General features: G+C 49.1%; 1 protein-coding gene across 1 annotated transcript in view; it reads left to right on the top strand.

The window, feature by feature from the left end:
* MARCHF4 (membrane associated ring-CH-type finger 4) overlaps positions 1-20,354 on the top strand; it is a 108,098-nt gene that overhangs the window by 71,577 nt on the left and 16,167 nt on the right. The window contains exons 2-3 of the mRNA XM_015066607.3: positions 10,388-10,543; positions 15,786-15,978. Coding sequence (XP_014922093.2) covers positions 10,388-10,543; positions 15,786-15,978 — 349 coding nt within the window. The remainder of the gene's footprint in view (positions 1-10,387; positions 10,544-15,785; positions 15,979-20,354) is intronic.

Below are 20,354 nucleotides of genomic sequence, written 5' to 3'. Positions count from 1 at the left end.
GTGCCCTCACCATGAGAAGCTTTTCATGACATAGTGTGAATGGAAAGATACAAGTTAAAAATAGACTGAATATTATGTTTCTGATTTGGGGGAAATTATGTGTCTGTGTGGGGGGCGTAGTTATAAGGAAAATTTTGATATATAATAAATCTCTCCATGTTTTTATGTGATTTTGTCTGTCCCAGCCTTTGGACATGAGGATCCTTGGCTGTCTGAGATGTAGTAGGAAAACTTACCTTAAAAACCCAAGCAATTGGTGAAGAACCAGAAGAAAGTGGCTGAAATGATGCATGACATGAGAACGGGATCTAAAGCTAAAACTTTTTGCTGATGGATGGCTGCTAGGGGGGAGACGAATGTGGTTTTACACAATCACGACATCTAAGGGGAGGAGCAGTGTGGATGAGGCTCACCAAATCCCAGAAAATGACTAAAGTCCCAGAAAAGTCTTGATTGTCTGCCTGACCACCTCGCCATCTGAAAAAGGTTAAAGGCAAATAAAAGGAAGTGATATTATGCTTACCAGCCACTGATTAAATGAAGCACAGGCCTAAAAACCATGGCAAAAGCTGAGAATCCAGATAGGTTTGAGAAAACACATCCCAGTGTGTGTGTGTGTCCTGGGCAGGCACCATCTTGTGGTCTCTGCACTAGGGCCCAGAGCCAATGCTCAATCAAGGCCCCTGAATGGCTCCTTAAAGAAGGAGACTGTGGGCTATAGTCTCAGTCTTTTGGAGGCAAACACTGCCAGTCCATAAATACCCACACCCTCTTCCTTGAGCACAGAAGCCTGGGCTGTTCTATGAACTTTGGACTTGTTCTATGGTGTTTCTCGTATATGCATCCAAAAGGGAAAACTGGAGGGCACTGGTGAACATGGGAACCTCTGGGACCCCCTTTCCCGGCATAATCTCTATACAGGACCACTCCGTACTTCAGGGTTGGGGGCAGGCCCTCTGACCAGAGGCTTGGGGGATAAAGAGAAGGGCCTTTGAAGACCACCTCCTTCCCAGCCCCAGAAGTAAGGAATATAGAATTCTCTCAAACAAAAAGTAAAATTGCCAACATGACAGAAGCTGCTCGGAGCAGCTTAACAGAAGCTTGGAGTCAACAGACCGGAGTCTATTCACACGCCATAGTAATTCCAATTCTACTTAGCGAGCTTATTCCTGACAGGGAAGCACAGCCAAGACTTCAGGAATAGTATGCTTCCTTGAGAGGTGTGAAAAGAACTGGGCTGAGCTTGCGGCAGAGTCTGGAATGGGAATGGCCCTGTGAGAGGCGTCAGTCCGGCAGGGGAGGAAGCCCTGAGCCCACGGTGGGAGAGCACCCCTCCATACCACCCTGGGGAAGTCCCCCGCCCTCTCTGGGCTTCAGGCTTTGCCCTCTGAACGGAGGATAATCTGAACGAAGCTTGTCACGAAGAAGAAATGGAAGTCCCATGACGAGAAAGAACTGAAAAGCACGTCGGTGTTTACTCTTTGTAAAGCAGGCAGGGCATATTATAGGGCAAAAATCTCTTTTCCCTCTCGTACTTCTCTTCTCTCGCTAAACTCCTTGTGACACAGATTAGCCTCCCTGCTCTGCTTTCACTGCCCCTCATAAGGGCATCACCAAGTCATCGGTCGGCCCTGGGGACACATTTTCACAGCCTTGCCTGAAAGGGCAAGGGGAGAGTGGAGTGATGGCTGCAAACACTCACAGCTTAATGCCTTGTCGTTTACCCCGTCATGGGAGGAAGGAGCACAAGCATGTGAGGGAGAAAGCTCAGGGAGGGCTCCCAGGAGAGGCCGAGGCCAGCAGGCGAACGGGAGCTGGGGTATCTGGTTTGTTCTTCCCTCCCCCGAAATACCAGGGTAGTTAGCAGCACCTGGAGGCCCCTGGCCTTCCACACACTGTTATTGCCTGACACTCATTATCCAGGCTCCCGGGCAGCTTAGGTGGTCACTGGTTTCAGACCGAGGAGCTTCGTCTACAAGGTGGTCAAGTGAAGTCCTTGGTGAGGTAGCCAACGGCAGAGACCCCTCGGCCGCAGTGCGAGAGAGCATACCCCCTGCCTGCCTCCTTTCGTTAGGATGTGGAGACACTCCGTAAGACCTGATGGGTACATGAGAGACAATGAGGAATGATCTACAACGAGCACCCACTATGTGCCAGCTGGGTTCTAAGTACTTGTCGTTGTGTATTATTTCGTTGAATCTCCGGGAGACCCTGGGGAGGCAGGGGAAGCATCTTTGGCCCCACTTTACCTCTGAGCAGACTTAACCACAGTCACACAGGTAATAAATGATAGAGCAAGGATTCAAACCAGCCAGTCTGCATCCACCGGCCCTAGTAGCCATGCTATACCGGCTCACGCGTGGCAAGTGCTTAGAACAACAGCCGCCCCCAACGCATGCTCAGGGAGTGTGAGCTAGTAAGAGTCAGCCATAGCAGTGGCAGCGTTTCTAAAACCGTACAGATGGGCATGATGGGCCTGTGGCTCAGTGTGGGTAAGTAATCTGCTCAGTGCCCTTCACCACTGAGTGGAAGAACCAGGATTTGAACTCAGCAGTCAAAGCTGGCACACAGGGCTCAGTACATAGTAAGCATTCAATATGTGTTAGCTATTGGTATTTGTTTTTATCTTTGCATGCATAAGAGTCTTAGAGTGATGTAGGAGACAGAAGGTTTGCTGAAAAGTATCTGGTCCAGGGCTTTGCAAAATGAGTCTCAGCCAACCTTGCTTCAAAGAGAGGAAGAGTGGGTCCACATGGAATCAGAATCTCTGGAGCAAAGCCTGGGTAGCCTCGTAACAAGCTTCGAAGTGGTTCTTACGTATGCTGAATTCTGAGAACCAAGGACTCAAGGCCTAGATGGCGTAAAGCCAAGCTCACCAGTCAGAGGTTGGCAGCGCTGGTGTGGGCACCCAGGAGAGACCCAGCTGTTCTGCTTTGTAGGAGTCAGCCACAGAGAAGGTTCTGAGTGCCTAGGGTTGTGTTGTTTGAAACATTCATCAAGGGTGGCACATCATCATCGTTCATTTACACTTGTAACATCTGCTGTATCCCCTCTACACACCGAGTGATGTGCTCATTACAGTGGCTGAAAATGAATTTTTGCAGAATTGCACCACCACCCCTTCAAAGAATACAAAGGTTTTGCACAACTGGAACCGGGCATCCCTCTGCCAATGTACAGGGAGTGCGGAGGGCCGACCCCAGGGGGCAGTTCAGTATTCGCCCCTTATTAACATGCCATTGACTTGTGCCCCTGCTTTGGCCACCTTTGAGGGAAAGAAAGAGGACGTTGTGACCTGGAATTTCTGCACTTTCACCCTGGCGGCCTGGAGCCCTGGAAACAAGCCCAGCCCTCTGCCATACGCACATCGCCCAATTCTGGCCAGCGGAGGTTTGTCGAAATTACATTTTTCTATTGAGTCAGGCAAAGGACTGAGGGCAGAACAACCTTTAATTTGAGCTCTTTGGTAACGATGGCAAGGACCATGATGAGTTACACAGAAAGACAAACGGACAGGATATTGCCCATTTAGGTCATTAGAAATACAGATATGATTATGAATATACACATAAGACATGACCTTCTTTCTTTCCTCCAGCCCCTCATATAGCTTCGTTTATTTATTATGCAGGCTGTGTTTGACTGTATGGAATTAGATGTTATTTAAATTCAATTATTGTGAGGTTAAGTTCTTCTTTCTAGTACCAGTTGAGTAAATTTAGAGGCAGTTAGAGGAAATAGGTACATTTGTCTTATACCGGTTAAATTATAAGGGGAAAAGCATTGCAGGAATAAAATAATTATCATGAAAATGAAAGCCGATGGTTTGGAGGGTTGGGTTTGGGTCTGCGTGCTGGTGTTCCTTGTGTCTTTCTGTATTCTTTTTTTCTGAACTGATGAGCAGCGAGGCTGGAGATTTTTCCATGAAGAGGGAGGGAGATTCTACGCGTGTGTTTTGTGTGTGTGTTTGTGAAATTAAGCTGCTTGGTATGAGAGCAGAACTAGAAATAATTATGTGGCTAATTGGATTTACTGTGGATAACTATAGCTCATTAAGGCCTTAAATCTTTTTTTTTTTTCCTACTTAGTAATAGAGTTCTTTCTTTTTAAAATCAAATTACCTTGCAACAACTCCTTATTTCTTTGTGCCAGGGTTGACACACTGTTAGTCTCCAGGAGCCAAGGTCTGGCCTTGGCAACACTGAGACGGGAAACGAGAAGCTGGCCGGTCTGGCTGGGAAGGGTCTCTGTTTGGTGCCTATGTGATAGGCATCTCAACATCGACACGTCCAAAACTGAGCTCCCAATCTGCCCTCCAAAACCTGTCGTTCCCTGAGTCTTTCCCATCTCAAATGAAAGCAACTCCCCATCCACCTCATGGCTCAGGTCAGAATCAGCGTCATCCTCGATTTCTCTCCTTTCATCCACCCATCCAGGCCATCGGCAAATCTTATTATCAGTGTCTTCAAAACAGATCTAGAAGCTGACTGCTTCTCAGAACTCCCACGGCTTCCATACGGGTCCAAAACAGCATCCTCACCCGCCTGGATTACTGCAACAGCCTTGTCTTTCTACTTGGCCCTTACTTCTGTCTGGTCTGTTTCCAGTACAGCAGCCAGAGTGATCCTGGCAAACATGGTCAGATCATATCACTCTCCTCTCCTCAAAACTCTCTTTTCTCATTCATAGTGCGTGCCAAGTTTTTAAAGTGGCTGTCTCCTGATTTGTCTCTCATCCTTCCTCCCCCTTATGTCTCCGACCTCATCTCCTACTCCCCTTCCCCTCATTCACTCTACCCCAGACACACCAGTCTCTTTGGTGTCCCCGAAACATGCCAGGCATGCTTCTGCCTCAGGGCCTTTGCACATGATGTTCCCGCTGCCTGAAATGTTCAGCTCCCAGGTATCTGCATGGTGTGCCTCTTGGCCTTCCCCAAGTCTTCACTCAAATGTCCCTGTTTGGTGAAGCCTGTCAGCCACCCTATTTAGAGTACCAACCTTCCTACTCCTACTCTTCTATTTTCCTTTTCCCTGCTCATTTTTCTCCATAGCACATGACAGCATCTTAGGTACTTATAGTTTATTTGTTTATATTTTTTATTGCCTTTCTCTGTCTACTAGAGAATTTGGTTAGTTCTACTTGCCATTGTATCCTTGTCACCTAGAACAGAACCTGGAACATACTAGATGAATGCTTGATGAATACAGGAATGACTGAAGGAGGCCCAGAGAGGTTAAGCAACTTTCCCAGGGTCACACAGATTGTAAGAGCCTGGATATACCTGAGACTTCCTAGGATTAGAGTCCGAGCTCTTAACCACCACATTAGTGTCGGTAATGGATGATGTACCTAAACTGCACCCCAAGGCTAGGGCTTCTGTTGTCTCCTTTTTTCTGATCTTCTGGAGCTGCACATTGCAGCAGGGCTGGGGCTGTCTTTGCGTCACTAGACTGTATTTGTGTCTTTCTGTGGCAGGGATGCCTGGTGCCTGTGTGGGTGGAATGGGAAGTCTTGGCTTACCTGCCACTGTCATGGCAACCAGGTAACCTAAGGGCTCCAGAAGCAAGTCCTTTCAGATGGAGAGGAGAAAGAATGGAAGAAAGCTGAAAATAAACAGAAAGAAATCTGTGAATGGAAAAACGACTGGAGTCTCACACCTGCAGCTTGCCTTGTCATTGGCAGTGCGGAGAACCCACCCAGTTCTCCTCCCCGCCCCCCAGCTCAGCCACAGCCAAAGGCCGCAGATCAACCCGTCCTGCCTCTTGCCTCTAGCATGACCCCACTTAACCCATCCAGGAGGGTCGTGCTCTTCTGTGCAACATCCCCAGGGAAGGAGAGCCCCCCAAATGCTCTCAGCATCCCCGTGGTAACACAGAGGACAGTCCTGGGCTGGAATTCGGCAGGATCTATATTCTGATCCCTCATCCATCTCACAAGGGCAGACTGTCTTAGATAGTTCTTTAATCTCACCCTCCCCCAGGGGCTCGACGGACCCTTTACCTAAGGCATGGCTCCTTCCTTATTTGCTAGTAGGAGAACAGACTAGAGCTATAGTAGAAAAAAACTATGAAATTAAAGTCCTCATGGAAACACGACTTAGAATTGCAATACTTGCACAAGAGGACTTACTTGTGCCAGGCACTGTATCTAGCACTTTGTGGGCATGACATCATGCCACCCTTGGAGGAGGTAAGAGTTGCTTGCAACAGAAAGATAAAGAAGCCTCAGAGAGGTTGAGCAGCCTGCCCAAGTATGCACAGCTGGTAAGTGTGAAGAGGCATTCAAAACCTAAGGAGCCAATCTCTGAAAAACATGCTCTTCATGCCTCCCCGACACCATGTCCCTTGGGGCCAGGATTTTCGAGAAGACCTGATTTGTCTTGCCTTAGTCATTCCCTGGGCCCCAAAGCTTCAAGTAGAACATCAAGGAGTGTTTAGGGCCCTTTGCATTTAATGAGCCCCTTTGATCCGTGGAGTTTGCTGAGCTCTGCAGACAAGATCATAATAATCCCCCCAGCCTGAGGGCTGGTGTCTCAGGAGCTGGACCAGAGGGGCTCATCCTCTTCTACACCTGGTGCCCATCCATTCAGCAAATGCCCCTTACTGTGCACCTGTAATGTGCTGAGTTCTATGGGGCACACAGGAACAGCTCCAATCCTGGAAGACACAGAGAAGAACCACTCAACTGTGGGTGGCAGCATGGGGAGAGGAGACAGGTCTGTAGCTAGCAGTCTGGAGAGACTTGGCAGAGGGGTGCCAGCTGGGCAAGGAGGCTGGAGGAGAGACAGAGAAGAGACTGTGGGCACAGGTATGGGAGGGACAGTGGGGACAGAGTCCACAGGAGGGATGAACAGAGCGGGGTGCTAAGAAGCTTGGAGGCTGGTGTCACAAAGACCTGGCATTAGATTCTGGCCATGCCACCAGCTGGCTGAGTGACTCTGAGCTGGTCATTTAACCTTTCTCTTCAATAGGGGTCGTTCTTACACTCAGAGGCATTTACCACTTCCTGCTCCAACACTTCAGCTTTTAACAGAGTTTCCTGCACAGATCATCTTAAGGCTAACTTGAGTTCGTCTGGCTACGGCTCATTTCCATCTCTTCTGCTCTTGAAGAAGCATAGGCCTGACCAGTCAAAGGTGGTAAAGCGGCCTCTTAGAAGCCTTAAACATGACAAAGATTATGGCCCTTCTCCCAAATGTACATAAAAATATACTAAATCATCACATACAAAATTTATGTAAATGCTAAGGTTAAAATAACATCTTTCCAGATTTATTATTATTATTGTTGTTATTATCATCATCATCATCATCATCATCATCATTATTTTTGCTAAAATCCTAGATTGCTTCCTTTATCAAGTTAAACCTTTCTAACAGTTTTGGTGTCCTTACTTTCTAATCTTTGTAGCACCTGAAGCAAGTTCGTAGTCTGCCTTTCGGGGTTGTCTGGTTCCCAGGGAAAGCGTGGGGGACCAGGAGCCCCTGGGCAAACAGCACACCTTTGGCCTATTAACCAGGTGCTGGGGCCAGCCAGGCCAGGTCATGCTCTCCCTTTCCCCAGATAAGTATATTGAGGCGCTGAGACTCCTGTGCCCTGGTGGTTGCACATCTACAGCCTCGATGGAGAGTCCAGGTCTTGTGACCAGTTGTGCCTGGCCAGCAACTCTTCCTGCCCTGTCTCCTGGCTGCTGCTTGGAAGCAAGGAGTGTAGACTTCTCTGCCACTTGGCAACGTTGCCAGGGACCGGAAGTCATGTCTCTTACTCCACTGGCAATTTGACGTGGCTGCTTAACAACCCGATTAATCAAACCCAGCTCATCCTGTTAGAATTAATGAGCCTGGGAAATGCTGCCATGAATGATGAGGGCTTTTGCCCCTCCCCCAACACCTCTCCCCACTCTCTCTCTCCTGCTTCTTTCTGAGAGCCACACAGCAACGACTCACTACCAAGGGCCCTTGGACCTGGAAGGGTGTGGTGAGCGTCCAGCAGTGTGGCCGTCTCCTGCCTTTTCTACTCTCCCAGGCACCACAGCTGCCCACCTGGAGCTAGAGCTGGCCATGTTCGAGGGGAGCAAAACTTGTTCATCAAACAGATATGAATGCATTTTGCCACCAATATTGGATGGAGAGTCTGTTTCAGGCACTATATTAAGTGTTAAGGATGCAAAGATGGAAAAGATATTGTCCCTGTAAGGGATCACGGTGTAGTAACCTAGAGACAAATGGGGGAAGTGCTGAAACAGAGGGGATGGGAAGGGCGGGAGCCACAGTGAAGGGGGCCCGTCAATACTGGAGGAGCAGCGTGGGAAACCAGGAAGGGTTGTATGGGGACCAGGCACTTTGAGAGTCTCTACCACCAAGTTCATTCATGGCGCATACATACAATGAGTGCTGGGCACTGGGCAAGGTGCTGGGGTCCAGAGGTCCACAAGTGGACATGGTCCCTATTCTCCTGGACTGGGCAGTCTCATCCCTATTCCTCGGGACAGTGCAGGGAACCTGAACAGACACTTGATTAACTTTTTCATTTACTCAAACACAAATGTTGTTGAGGGCCTTTGGGGAGGAGGGCTAGGCATTGGGAGAAAGGAGTGAACAACCCCTCATCCCTGCCTTCCAGGGCTTCTCTGACAAGTAGACAGGCATACTCACAGATCCTTATAAGGAGGTACTCAGTGCTCTAACAGGGATCTGCCCAAGGTGCTCGCACAAGGCACTCAGAGATCAAAGAACTGAGCTCAACCTGGAAAAGTCAGGGGTGACTCCCTGTAGGAGGTGGTATTGGAACTATCATGAAGATAGAGAAGCAGTGTGACAGGTAGACCAGGTACAAAAGAACATTGTAGACCTCATCCAGGCCAAGGTGTGGTCTTTGAGTGATAGGGGTTGAATTGGAAGGGAAAGATGATTCTGTGCATCTTTGGAGGGAACAGCTGGTTCTACAGTCAACAGCAAAGACCATGGGTTAAATGTCTGTCTTACAGGTCAGGTGCTCCTGTGCTTGCTTGTTCAAAATGGGGAACAAGATGTGGTTTCCTGAATGGTGGGATCTCCAAGTTAGCAGGGACGTGGCTTACGTGGCCAAATCGCAAACACACCAGTGTGGGGCACAGGGACATCTTCTGGGTCCTTTGATAGGAGTGAGGTGGAAGGGCTGGGTCCACAATAAACGAGTTGGAATGGGAAGGGAAGGCATAGGGAGTAAGGAGAAAGAGTACCTGGGGTAGGTCAGAAGAAGGCACAGGATGGGGAAGGGGGGTGGCCCAACTGTCAAGTCCTTAAGAAAGTAAATGAGGGACTTGGGGGTGGTGGGATTTAGCAAGTAGAAACCATGGACTCTGAGCTGGGAGGGAGAAAGACAAGCCAGAAGGGGAAGGAGGGAACGGGGAGGGGAGAGAGAGGGAAAAAGAGTCAGGGAGGCTCACAGAGGCACTTTGGGGCCACCACGTCGGGCCTGGCAGGAAGCAGATACACGCCAGCTTCAGTCACGGTCACTGACGTGTCGTCACAGGGTGTTCTGGAGGCTAAGCCCATCTCTGCAGTCTACTCACAAGGGTCTTCAGATCCTGCCACCATCTCGCTGGGCCAGGCCCTCTGCCTCTCTGCTTCCAGGCCTACCCTAGACTAGGCTTCGTGGCCACTCCCAGCCAGGCCCAAAGGACATGCCTGGAGGGATGGATACACACCTCTTAGGTCCTTGGGATTCAGGCCTGCCCCCACCTGCCAAGGTTTAGTCACTCAGGGACCCGGGGAGGGAGGCTTCACAGAGGGACCTGAGTCTCCACGTGCTGGTCTGCGGGGGAGTGCAAAGGCTTCAGACCAGAGCTCCAAACTCGGGCAAAATGACGCTCACGATATGTCTAGAAGACTTGCCTTTGTTGTGGACATCTCACTATTGGGAGACTTTACATAAAAATCGCTCCCTAGATTCCCACGTGCAGAATGGGCTGGCGCTGACAGTGGCTTTCCCTTTCTTTAACTTGGGGTCTGGACCTTAGATTGGCCCGTGTCCCTACCAGCTGGCTGCCTGTGTCACTTGCATGGTCTGCCTGGCTCTGAGGGCATTAGAGCTTGAGACCCCCTTCACAGAGAAGTCCGCCAGGCTGGCACCCTCTTTGGACAGCAAGGGGCTTCCATAGACACCAACCCGCTCATTTTTACAGGCACCCTAGGCCTTGGGCGGCACCCAATGGGTGCTGAGGCTCTGAACTGTTAGTTGAATTCACTGAGGCTGCCTGGCTCCCCTGTGCCCCATGGACCTCTGGTGCTTCCCGACAAAGCCCGTGACCTGGCTTCAGTGGTGTGGTCTGCCATCCCTGGGTGGCCCCACCCGTCGCTCCACACGCCAGGCGGGGACCTCACCGCCCTCTGCCTCTCTCCCTGCAGGGGGAGCTGCTGAGCCCATGCCGCTGTGATGGCTCGGTCAAGTGCACGCACCAGCCCTGCCTCATCAAGTGGATCAGCGAGCGGGGCTGCTGGAGCTGTGAGCTGTGCTACTACAAGTATCATGTCATCGCCATAAGCACAAAGAATCCTCTGCAGGTATGACCGGGAGCGAGGATGGTCTCCCCTTAGAGTCCGGGCCAGTCTGGAGAAAAGGAACGAGCCGGGCCGCGTGGGCAAGACGGCAGTGGCCTGTGGGCAGAGGGGATGAGAAAACTCGTGTTTTCTCCTCGGCCTCAGTAAGAAGGGAAAGGGATGGGGCAAAGGGAAAGGAAAGATTTAGAAAGAAAGAAGTGCGGGCGTGAGATGGTACACAGGATCAGTGAGCCAAGGGAGGGAGGGAAGGAGGGAGAGATGGCAGGCTGGCTGGCTGGCTGGCTGGCTGGAAGGGGAAAGGAAAGAAAGAAATGACGGAGGGGAGGCAGGGAGGAAAAGAAAGGAAGGAGGGACAGACCAGAGGTCAGGCGATAGCAGAATGGAAAAAGGACAGAGGGTGAGGGGTGTGAGGAGGAAGACTGAGGGAAAGCTAAGGGGGGGGGGGGGGGGGAAGAAATGAGGAGGGAGGAGACTCAGGGCCACTGCCCAGACTTTAATGTGCACTCAGTTCATCCGGAGTCTTGTTTAAAAAGCAGACTGTTGACAACAAATTTCATATATTAAAAAAAATTAAAAAAAAAAAAAAGCAGACTGTGACTCAGGAGTCTGGGGCGGAGCCCGAGATTCTGCATGTCTAACAACCCAGGGGTGATGCTGATGCCGCTGGTCCACGGACCACCACACTCCTAGTGACAAGGGACAGGGGGAAATGGAGAAGAGACAGGAGAGGGAGGTGGCGAGAAACAGAATGGAAGGAAGAAGGAAAAGGGAGGACTGGGAAGGGGCGACCCTGAGGGGCAGAGAGGGCCAAGCCGGGTGGGGCCCGCCGCAGGGATTCGGACAGGGCCGCACCCGCACCCTGTTGTCTCCCATCCTCCTGCCCTGTCCGGAGCTGCTGGCGGGCCCTGCCCTGCCGCGAAAATCCTCCAAACCCAACAGCGGTCCCTGCGAGGCGCACCCACACGCACAGAGAGCACTTTGCTTCTGGAAATACCTCTACATGTGCATGGTCAGCCAATGGAGCTGCCACACAATCAGCCAGCATGCCAGTGAGGAAGGGAGCTCCAGGGGCCCGACCTAGCTGTTTCCTTTCTCCTTTCTCTGGGGGAGGGGGCAGAGTCGATTCTGCGAGCCCAGGAGGGCGGTGGTTCGGGGTGACTGTGGGGGTGGGGTCTTTGCAGGGAGGGTGAGCCAGCAACCTGGAGCTGCAGTGTCTGGCGCGTTTTATTTTAAACACAACGTAGTCGTACATGAGGCACTGTCAGGAATGAGTGTGTGTGCGTGCGTGCGTGTGTGCGCGTGCCTGCGTGTGAGCTACTGCATGCATGTGGGCCAGCAGGGGGCACCGTTTCTGGAAGGAGGCCCTAAGACTCCCAGGCACCTCAGCCATCCTGATGGTATATGGAGGGGTCAGAATAAGAGCTGCCTCTCGCTGTGCTGGTTCCATCTTTAATCATTCATTTCAAATCTTGAAGTGTCTTAAAATAGCAGTGTCATGAGACTGCTGATTCCATGCCCTCTGGGGTGTATTAACTCTCTTCTTCCTTCTCAGCTCACTCAAGCCTTAGAAAAGGGTCAGAGTCCAGATCCACGGGACTACCCCAAAGTGTCCCCTTGGCTCATAAACAGGCACTGGAGCTTGACTCATAGAATGAAAAACCATTCAGGGATAATTTTTTCCTGGGAGGAAAAAAGAAAGAAAGAAAAGGTTATTCTAATCTTTTTAAGTATGGTGAGCAAATGGCAGCATTGACGATACTGATGTATTAATTTAAGTTACTAATATGTCTTTAACTGTGAGTTTTTGAACACTGGGGACTGACTCCCTTGGATTCTGTTGCTCCTGGAAATACATGGTGTGTGCTCAGTAAATGCCACTGCACTTTCCCAGATTGCACCAGAAAGAGGAAGTAGTTTGGCCTAGCGGCAGTGTTGTGTGGCTGTGGCCCAGATTGTCCTGCTTGTGTCCCTGGGCTTCTCGGATCCAGCCAGGAGTGAGATAGCCACAGTGGGGCTGACTTCTGCTCCCACAGCCCAGCTGAGCCACCTGCAGGACAGGACGGAGCAGGCAGGATACCTCTGCGGTCAGAGTGGGGAGATTTCTCCCAGGTCTCGGGGTACGCACCTCACGGTCCATGCCCCATCCAAAGTTGTGAGAGACAGTGGTTGTGACGGCACATTATCCCAGAGATACTCTGCAAGATTCTGTTTGTGGCAGAAGCAGCACTGAGAAAGGATTTTTAGGGTGGTCCCCAGGCCCTCTCTGCTACAACTGAACTGCAGTTATATATTTTTAAAATTTTAAACATTTTTTTAAAAGTTTATTTATTTATTTAGAGAGAGAGAGACAGAGCATAAGCAGGGAAGGGGCAGAGAGGGAGAGAGAGAGAGAGAGAGAGAGAGAGAGAGAGAGAGAGAGAGACAATCCCAAGCAGGCTCCACACTCTGAGCATAGAGCCTGACATGAGGCTTGATCTCATGAACCATGAGACCGTGACCTGAGCCAAGATCAAGGGTCAGTGCTTAACTGAGGGAGCCACCTGAACTGCAGTTACATTAATAAATGTTTAGTTAGTGCTTGTGGGGCGGGAGGGGGGGCAGTCACACTAAGTATTCACACATATTATCTCATTTAAAACTGAAACCAACCCAGTGCAGTGGGCATTGTTATTCCCAATTTACAGATGAAACAGTGGAGGCACAATTTACCCAGGGTTGCCCTGATGGGGCAGGCTTGCATACAGGGGTCTGGCTCCTCTCACCTCCAGTGTGCAGGCGAAGACTTGGCTGGGTGCGTTTAGGAGTCCCCCACCTTGACGTGCATCACTGTGTTTTTGCTGAAACATAACGAAGAGTGGAGATGATGGCAGCTCGTCCCGTTCAAAGCTCTGATTGAAGAGCTATTTCACTCAGCCCTCACAATACTCTAGGACATGGGCAGGACCAATTATTTCCATTTTTTATGAAAGGGAAAACTGACAGTCCTCGTGACTTACTGACTTCTGTGAGGCCACACTGCACAGGCTGGGGCAGAACTCTGCCAGAACTGGGTCCCGACTCCTTGCTCAGGGACCCTTCCTGGTGCGAAAGGAAACATCCAGTCCTCAGGCTCTTCCGTTCACTGGTGCTGTGGCACAGGAGGCCAGGACGTGGAGGGTCTCCTGATCCCATGATCAGAACCTCGTTTGGAACCCTTCTCCCTTCACCAATTTTCCCTTTGAGAGTTCAGAGCTCTCTTGTTCTCTGCTCGCTCTTTGCTGCTCTGTTCCCCACACCTCTCGTGGGGGCTCACATGGGACAGACAGAAGAGCCCAGCCACAGCACCCCACCCTGTTCCTTGTGCATCATGTTTCAAACAGTAGTCAGGGGCCCTGCTTACGTTCTATAGCCAGCTTGGGGGATCAGGGGTTAGGGTGACTCTTGGGATTAAGGGGACCTTTCTACGCCACTACATTTGGGGGGGTTTAAAGTCTGGAGCAGGAGAAAGTGAAGGTTGATGATGACCCAGTGGTCAAAACAAAAAGCTCAGTTAAGGACCCTCTTCACAGAGAGGCAGGCACTGGAAAAAACATTTGTGGTAGAGGGTTTGAGAGGAGTCTGTAGGATCAGGCCATCTTCTGGAAAATTCCCTTGTTTTGTGTAACCCTAGGCTAGGGGAAGCAGTGGAAAATTTAAAGGCCCAATTACCTGTAATGGAATGCTATCTGCACAATTAAATGTAAAGGCTGATGTCCTACATCTAGACTAGCAAGTGAAATGTATTCCAATGGTTACAATTCCTTCGGGGCCACTGGTCAGTCCTCCTGAGCCAGAATCAGTGCTTCCATCGAGGCCATTTAATGCATAGCGAGGACTCACTACTGGCTGATGGAAGGTTGTCTGCTTTTCCTGGGGCGTTCAGGCTGAAAAGCCTGCTGGGGGTGTCCTCTGCAGGGCTTTACACAAATCCTTACAATCAGAAGACTGTCCCGCCCTCTACCTTCCCACATCTGATCCTGTCACTTCCCTGGTTAAAAGTGTTCAATAGCAGCATGTTTACTCTTAGGACAAAGCCAAAATTCTGTGCATATTCTTCAAGATTCCACATGATCTTCTCTTATTTTCCCAGCTGTCTCACCCCACACTCCCTTTTGCTTTCTCTGTTCCGCCCACTCTGGCCTTCTTCCAGGTTTTCATGTTCACTATGCTTTTTCTGCCACAGGACCTTTGCACATGCCTTCTCCTGTGCCTAGAGCACTCTTCCCTCCTCCCTTTGCCTAAACTCCCACCAACTCAAGCATTGCTTCTTCTGACAAGTCAAATCCCCCATCAAAGGCTCTCACAGTTTCGTGTACCTTCTTCTCTTATGCCTGATAAATTGCAGCTGTAAATAAATTTATTTGATCATCTGTGTTCTCTAGACTTTAAATTCCACGAGGATGGAAATCTTACGTGTTTTTGCTTACTGCTTTATCTCCAGCACCTAGCAGAGTGCATATTTGTTGAGTGACAGCATGAATAAATCCCAAACTAAAATCCAACTCCAGGTCCACTTACGCCTGTGCTACCTAGGCCAGCCATAGAATCACAGAATTTCAGAGTTGAAGCCCACCCACACCCCAGTTTTCAATCCATCCATCAATACTGCTATTAGCATGGTGCTTTTTCTGTTAAAAAAATGAAATCTCAGTGTTTATATATAGTCAGTAAATTATACTGTTTTTCTTATCTCTCCCCCACATCCCATGTCTTCGGCTTGTCTGTTAAATTGGTAATCCCTAGCACTTATATTAAATGACACGCCAGGTGTTGTTGTAGAAAATAAGCAAAAGAAAGGCCTGTGTCCTATTAGTGTGAAAAGCACCTATTAGTGTGAAAATAAACAATGTTGCTCCGGAAAGAATATTCTGGGCCCTAGAATACCACCCACACTGGCTTTGCATTTTTACTTTCTGCTTCCCATTTCTCTGTCTGTATCATAATCAGTTATATAGGCCTTCCTTCTCTGTGATGGCTGCCCAGAACTCACTCCCTACAATAATTTCTGATCATTTGGTGTGCTATAGGTTTCCTCCATATTAAAAGTGCAGTATAAAACTCAGAAACTTGTAAAAATAGCCATTGTGTTACAAATTAAAAAGCCCTGTATTAAATCCTGAACCAGAGGTGAGAGGTCGAGGCAGCAGAAGCAAGAAGCATGGGGATGGAATGGAAATGGAGTAAGGGTGTCCCAGCAACAGCTAACCTGCCCTTCTCTTCTTTGCAGTGGCAGGCCATCTCTCTGACAGTCATTGAGAAGGTGCAGATTGCAGCCGCCATCTTGGGTTCCCTCTTCCTCATTGCCAGTATCTCTTGGCTCATCTGGTCGACCTTCAGTCCCTCGGCAAAATGGCAGCGCCAAGACCTCCTCTTCCAGATCTGCTATGGGATGTACGGATTCATGGACGTGGTGTGCATAGGTGGGTCTGGGGCTTGTCTCTATGGGAAGTGGAGAGCCACGTGGCGGTGAGTTAGACCAATCTCTCAGGATCCCTCCCTCTTAAAGGCCAAAGCACCAGGCTTGAGACTTGCAAGCTCAGGAGGAGCCAACATCTTAGACTTGAGGGGTAGATGGGTTGGGGGAGGAAGTAGGCCAGAGAAGGAAGGTCTAAATCTTTCCTGAGCAAATCTGTTCTTGCCTAGTTGAAGATAAGGATAAGGAGGCTCGCCTCTAAGAAGACTTGAGAGAGGTCAGTTGGTCAGACTATCTGCCTCAGACAGGATGTGCAAGCCCTCTTCTCTGTTGCGTACTCCATAGCTGCCAAGCCATAACAAGGGATGATTATACATTTAATTCCATCCTCTTCACAGAAAAATGCCCAGAAACAGCCATGATGATACCCGCCCCTTGTCCCCCTTCTCAGCTTTCCATGAGCCTATCACAATACCCAAGATTTCTCTAGTCTAGTGTTTTTCAAACTGTGTGTAGTCCTGGTGTTCCACTCACAGCTTCAAGGAAACCAGTTTTGGGAGTGGGCAGTGGAATGCAACACAGAGAGGCTCTGAATCTTCACCCTTGCTTCACCCTTAGTTTTTACACTTTTATCCATTTACATATGTTTCCCTTCTAGGTAAGACTTTGTTTTAAAGTCTTCGATGTTTCAGAAAAAAGTTGGAAACCCACCACTCTAATTCCTGCCTGTTCCTTCACACCATCCCCAGATCTATGTTCCTTCCTCTTCTAGTATGTTAGGTTGGTTGGTGGAGGGCTGAGTCTTTCTGTTTCCCCCCAAAATGCTTACGGTTTTCAACTATGGAGTCTTCATTCAAATGACTGAGGTCCTGGTTTTCTCTGAACGACATGAAGCATGGTTAAGCCCTAGTCATACATCCTACTTGGAACTCTCAGGTTGTCCCCTAGGCCATGATGCTGACAGCACTTAAGTTCCACAGTGGTCTTCTCTGTGCTTTACTTTGTATATTATATCAATTATGCTACACTGCTCTGTTTGGCAAGAAAACATCTATTAGCTAGGATTTGGCTAGGAGGATGCTATGTGGATTTCTTTGGAGTTCTTTAAATTAGGAATCAGAGAGGCCTGGAGACTTGCATGCTGATTACAGCAGCCAGAGACTAGTGATGCTGGTGCTTGGATACTTGTCTAAGCTTTTTGCTGCCTCTCCCTGCTCACTAAACCAATACATCAACCCTAAGTTCCAGAGCCTTTTTTAAGGCGGCCTTTTATGGCACCTAGACAGTGAAAGAAACAGACTGCCCAGTTTTGGAGGACTGTGGAAGAAAGAGGACTGTGAATAAGGAGGAATTTGACTTTGAGCATTTTAATTTAGTTCCCCCTCCACCGAAATCCCTTCCCACCCTGCTGAGGCGTGGGTTGTTGCTGCCAGAAGCCAGGGGTGTCTCCATATGGAGGTGTATGGCTCTGGCATGAGGGGGGCAGCAGTGGAGAGCCTGTAGGAGCTTCTCCAGCTGCCCTTCATTCTCCTTCAGGCAGGCTTTTGACTGGTCCCTGATGTGAGCTTCTGTGAGACATGCTTGCCCAACACGTGGTGTATTAGTCAGCTTTGGCTATGGTAACAAGCAACTCCAGAATTGCAGTGCCTCACAACAACAAGCATTGATTTCCCATTCATGGGTCTGCATGGTGCCTGTGGCTCAGCTGGGCTTGGCGCGGCTTAGCTTCTGACTGTGCATTGGGTTCCAGCCTGCTCTGAGTGTCTCTTCATGCTGGGGCCCAGGCTGGAGAGGTAGGAACTGCTGAGTGTGCTCTTCTAGGCAGGTGCAGAAGCACAAGAGGACTGGCACACTGTGTCTTCTGCCCACAACCCATGGTCCAATGCAAGTCATCAACGAACCCAAGATCAGAGGTGGGGGGTTGGGGGTGGGCCATGGAAGCATACTGCACCTCCCCCGGAGGGAGCATGGGAGTCAAAGAGGAGCATAGATACCACCTACCATTCAGGGGACCACAGACTTGAAGACCAAGAGACGTGAACATAGAAGAGAACATGTGATCAACCTGTACAACTCCTGCTTTGAAGTTGAGAGAAGTGGGGCCCAGAGAAGGGAAGTGATATGCTCAAGATTGCTGAACTGTGATTTGAAGCAAGATCTCTTGATTAGTGGTCCAGTGCTCTTTCCATTATCCTCTTGCATCAGACAGCAGGAGTCTTCAGTATCTCTTATGGGACATCTGCAGATGCCACCTCTGACTTTGAGTGCACCTGGACTCAGGTGTAGGAAGAGCCATCACAAACAGTCCTGCTCCTTGTGGCTCTGAGCCACCCAGCACCCAGCACCCCTTCCTGCTTGGGCCCTCCTGGCACTCTGGTTTCTCCTGTCATAGTGTCTCCCACTGAGTAGGCCTCCACAGAACCGTCATGTCCTCTGTCTCTTTCTTGGCTCCTCTCCATCTGCCTCCCCCCAGCCCACTTCTATCTCTGAAATTCTCTCTCTTATGTACATACATACATCAGTCACCCAATTTCTGGAAGCAGCACAACAAGCTAAATATTGAGAGTTTTAATATTGCTTTCATTCGTTCTAAGCTTTTAGGAATATAATTTCCCAGAGTGCAAAGCCACACCATGATCTATCCATTCTGCTCTGACAAGCCAGTGACTGCTTGGAGACAGCCATCGGACAAGAGGGGGATGCATAGGAACTGTAATTGCTTTTGGTGCTGTCCAAAAGTGGTCAGATATATTTATATTTAGACTAGCTCACCTTTAAAGAGTTTAGACTGTTCTATCATTTTGTTGATTATAACAGGAGCTAATTCCATTTGAGTGCATTTTCCCAGGGCCAGTAACTTTTTTTCCATTTTTCAGATGGTGAAACTTATACTGAAGGATTTGTCTTAGGCTGACTCAGGCAGCAGAGGAGGACTCTCAGTTCAGCATTTTTTTTTCTAAGATAGGTTGTCCATAGAAGAAAATGCTAGGAGACAAAATCAGAAAGAGAGTAATATGTGACCTAAACAAGAGAGTGGAAGGTAATGGATAGTAGTTGAAATGCACAAATTCTTGTGGTGGTTGAAATGATGGTGATTTTGATGATGGTGATGATAATCAGTGGTGATGATGGTGGTTTTAAGGGTGAAGTTCAGGTACTGGTCACTTCTCTTCTGTAGTGTTCTGGCCAGTTGAGGGAAAGCACCCAGTACTGCATAAGTGGTTGTAAAGTATCAGCCTTTTAGGGACTTTCTGAAAGAGGCAATCAGGTGGAGCCTGCAGTGTCTCTAGGGGTATATTTATTTTTAGCCTCAACTAGGCATTTAGACTCACAGAACTACCAGACAGCACAGCTAGCACTAGACTCACTTAGAGGAATTTAGGACAGGAACCACAGCCTCCACAAGGCAGGTCCAGCTTACCCTCTCTGCAGGTGGGTCCTTGCTGCATTCCATATCCTAGTGTAGGGCTAGTCTCTCAGCCCCAATATAATAGCTTAGAAAGAAGGAGAGGAGACGCACAACGAGGGGTGCGGGGTCCACCTTGACATAGTTTCCCCACAAGTCATGCACAGTTACAAGTGTCACTGTACTCTGGGAAGCCTAAAGCTACAGACTCCCACCAGATATTCACAGTGAAGCACCCACCAGTCAGGGGTTACTTCTAACCCAAGGAATGTTGTAACACAGCTGACACTAACCTTATCAGACTTCCAGGGCAATCAAGACAGAATGCCAACCCGGGGTCTAGTTTGTTTTGAGAGAAGGAGGAAGTATGCCATCACCTCTGTCCTCCCACCTCCTATCTCTATCCATGAATCTGGACTCCTGGCCACACAAACCTGTTTCACTGAACCAATGAGAGGAAGAGGAGCTGGAAAAGGGAACAGAGACCTGGCTAGGTGAGCCAGAATGAGACATATGTGATCTTCTTACTGCACAAAAATGGACAGCATGGATAAGAGAGCTACAGGGTGACACCTATATTACTATTAAGGTGGTCATCTGTTTCAAAACTTGGTCACTTATTTCCATGGGAAAGGGGAAGTTTCCCTTCCAAAAGTCCTAAGAAAGTGGAAGAAAATGATCAGAAAGAGTGGGCAGAGGAAGAGATGATTCCTTACTGGAAAGTAGGTAGAAGTGATAATGGGAAATGTGAGTGTTCTCAAGAAATGTTGGCTGAAAAAAGATGTCACATAAAAGTATCCATATCCATAGACCCAAGCTCCTTGGATGGATGGAGCAACCCAGTCCCTGATAAAAATCTATCATCAGAAGAAGGAAAATGAGTCTATCCATGTGTTAGCTCAAAAGGCTGAGTAAGAAAGGAATAAGACCATCTGTTAAGATGAGTCTTTGGACTTTTGCTAGTTTTCAGACACCAA

This window comes from Acinonyx jubatus, chromosome C1 (assembly GCF_027475565.1).
Source record: "Acinonyx jubatus isolate Ajub_Pintada_27869175 chromosome C1, VMU_Ajub_asm_v1.0, whole genome shotgun sequence".
NCBI classification, from domain to species: Eukaryota; Metazoa; Chordata; class Mammalia; order Carnivora; family Felidae; genus Acinonyx; species Acinonyx jubatus.
This window is presented reverse-complemented; position numbering and strand designations above follow the sequence as displayed.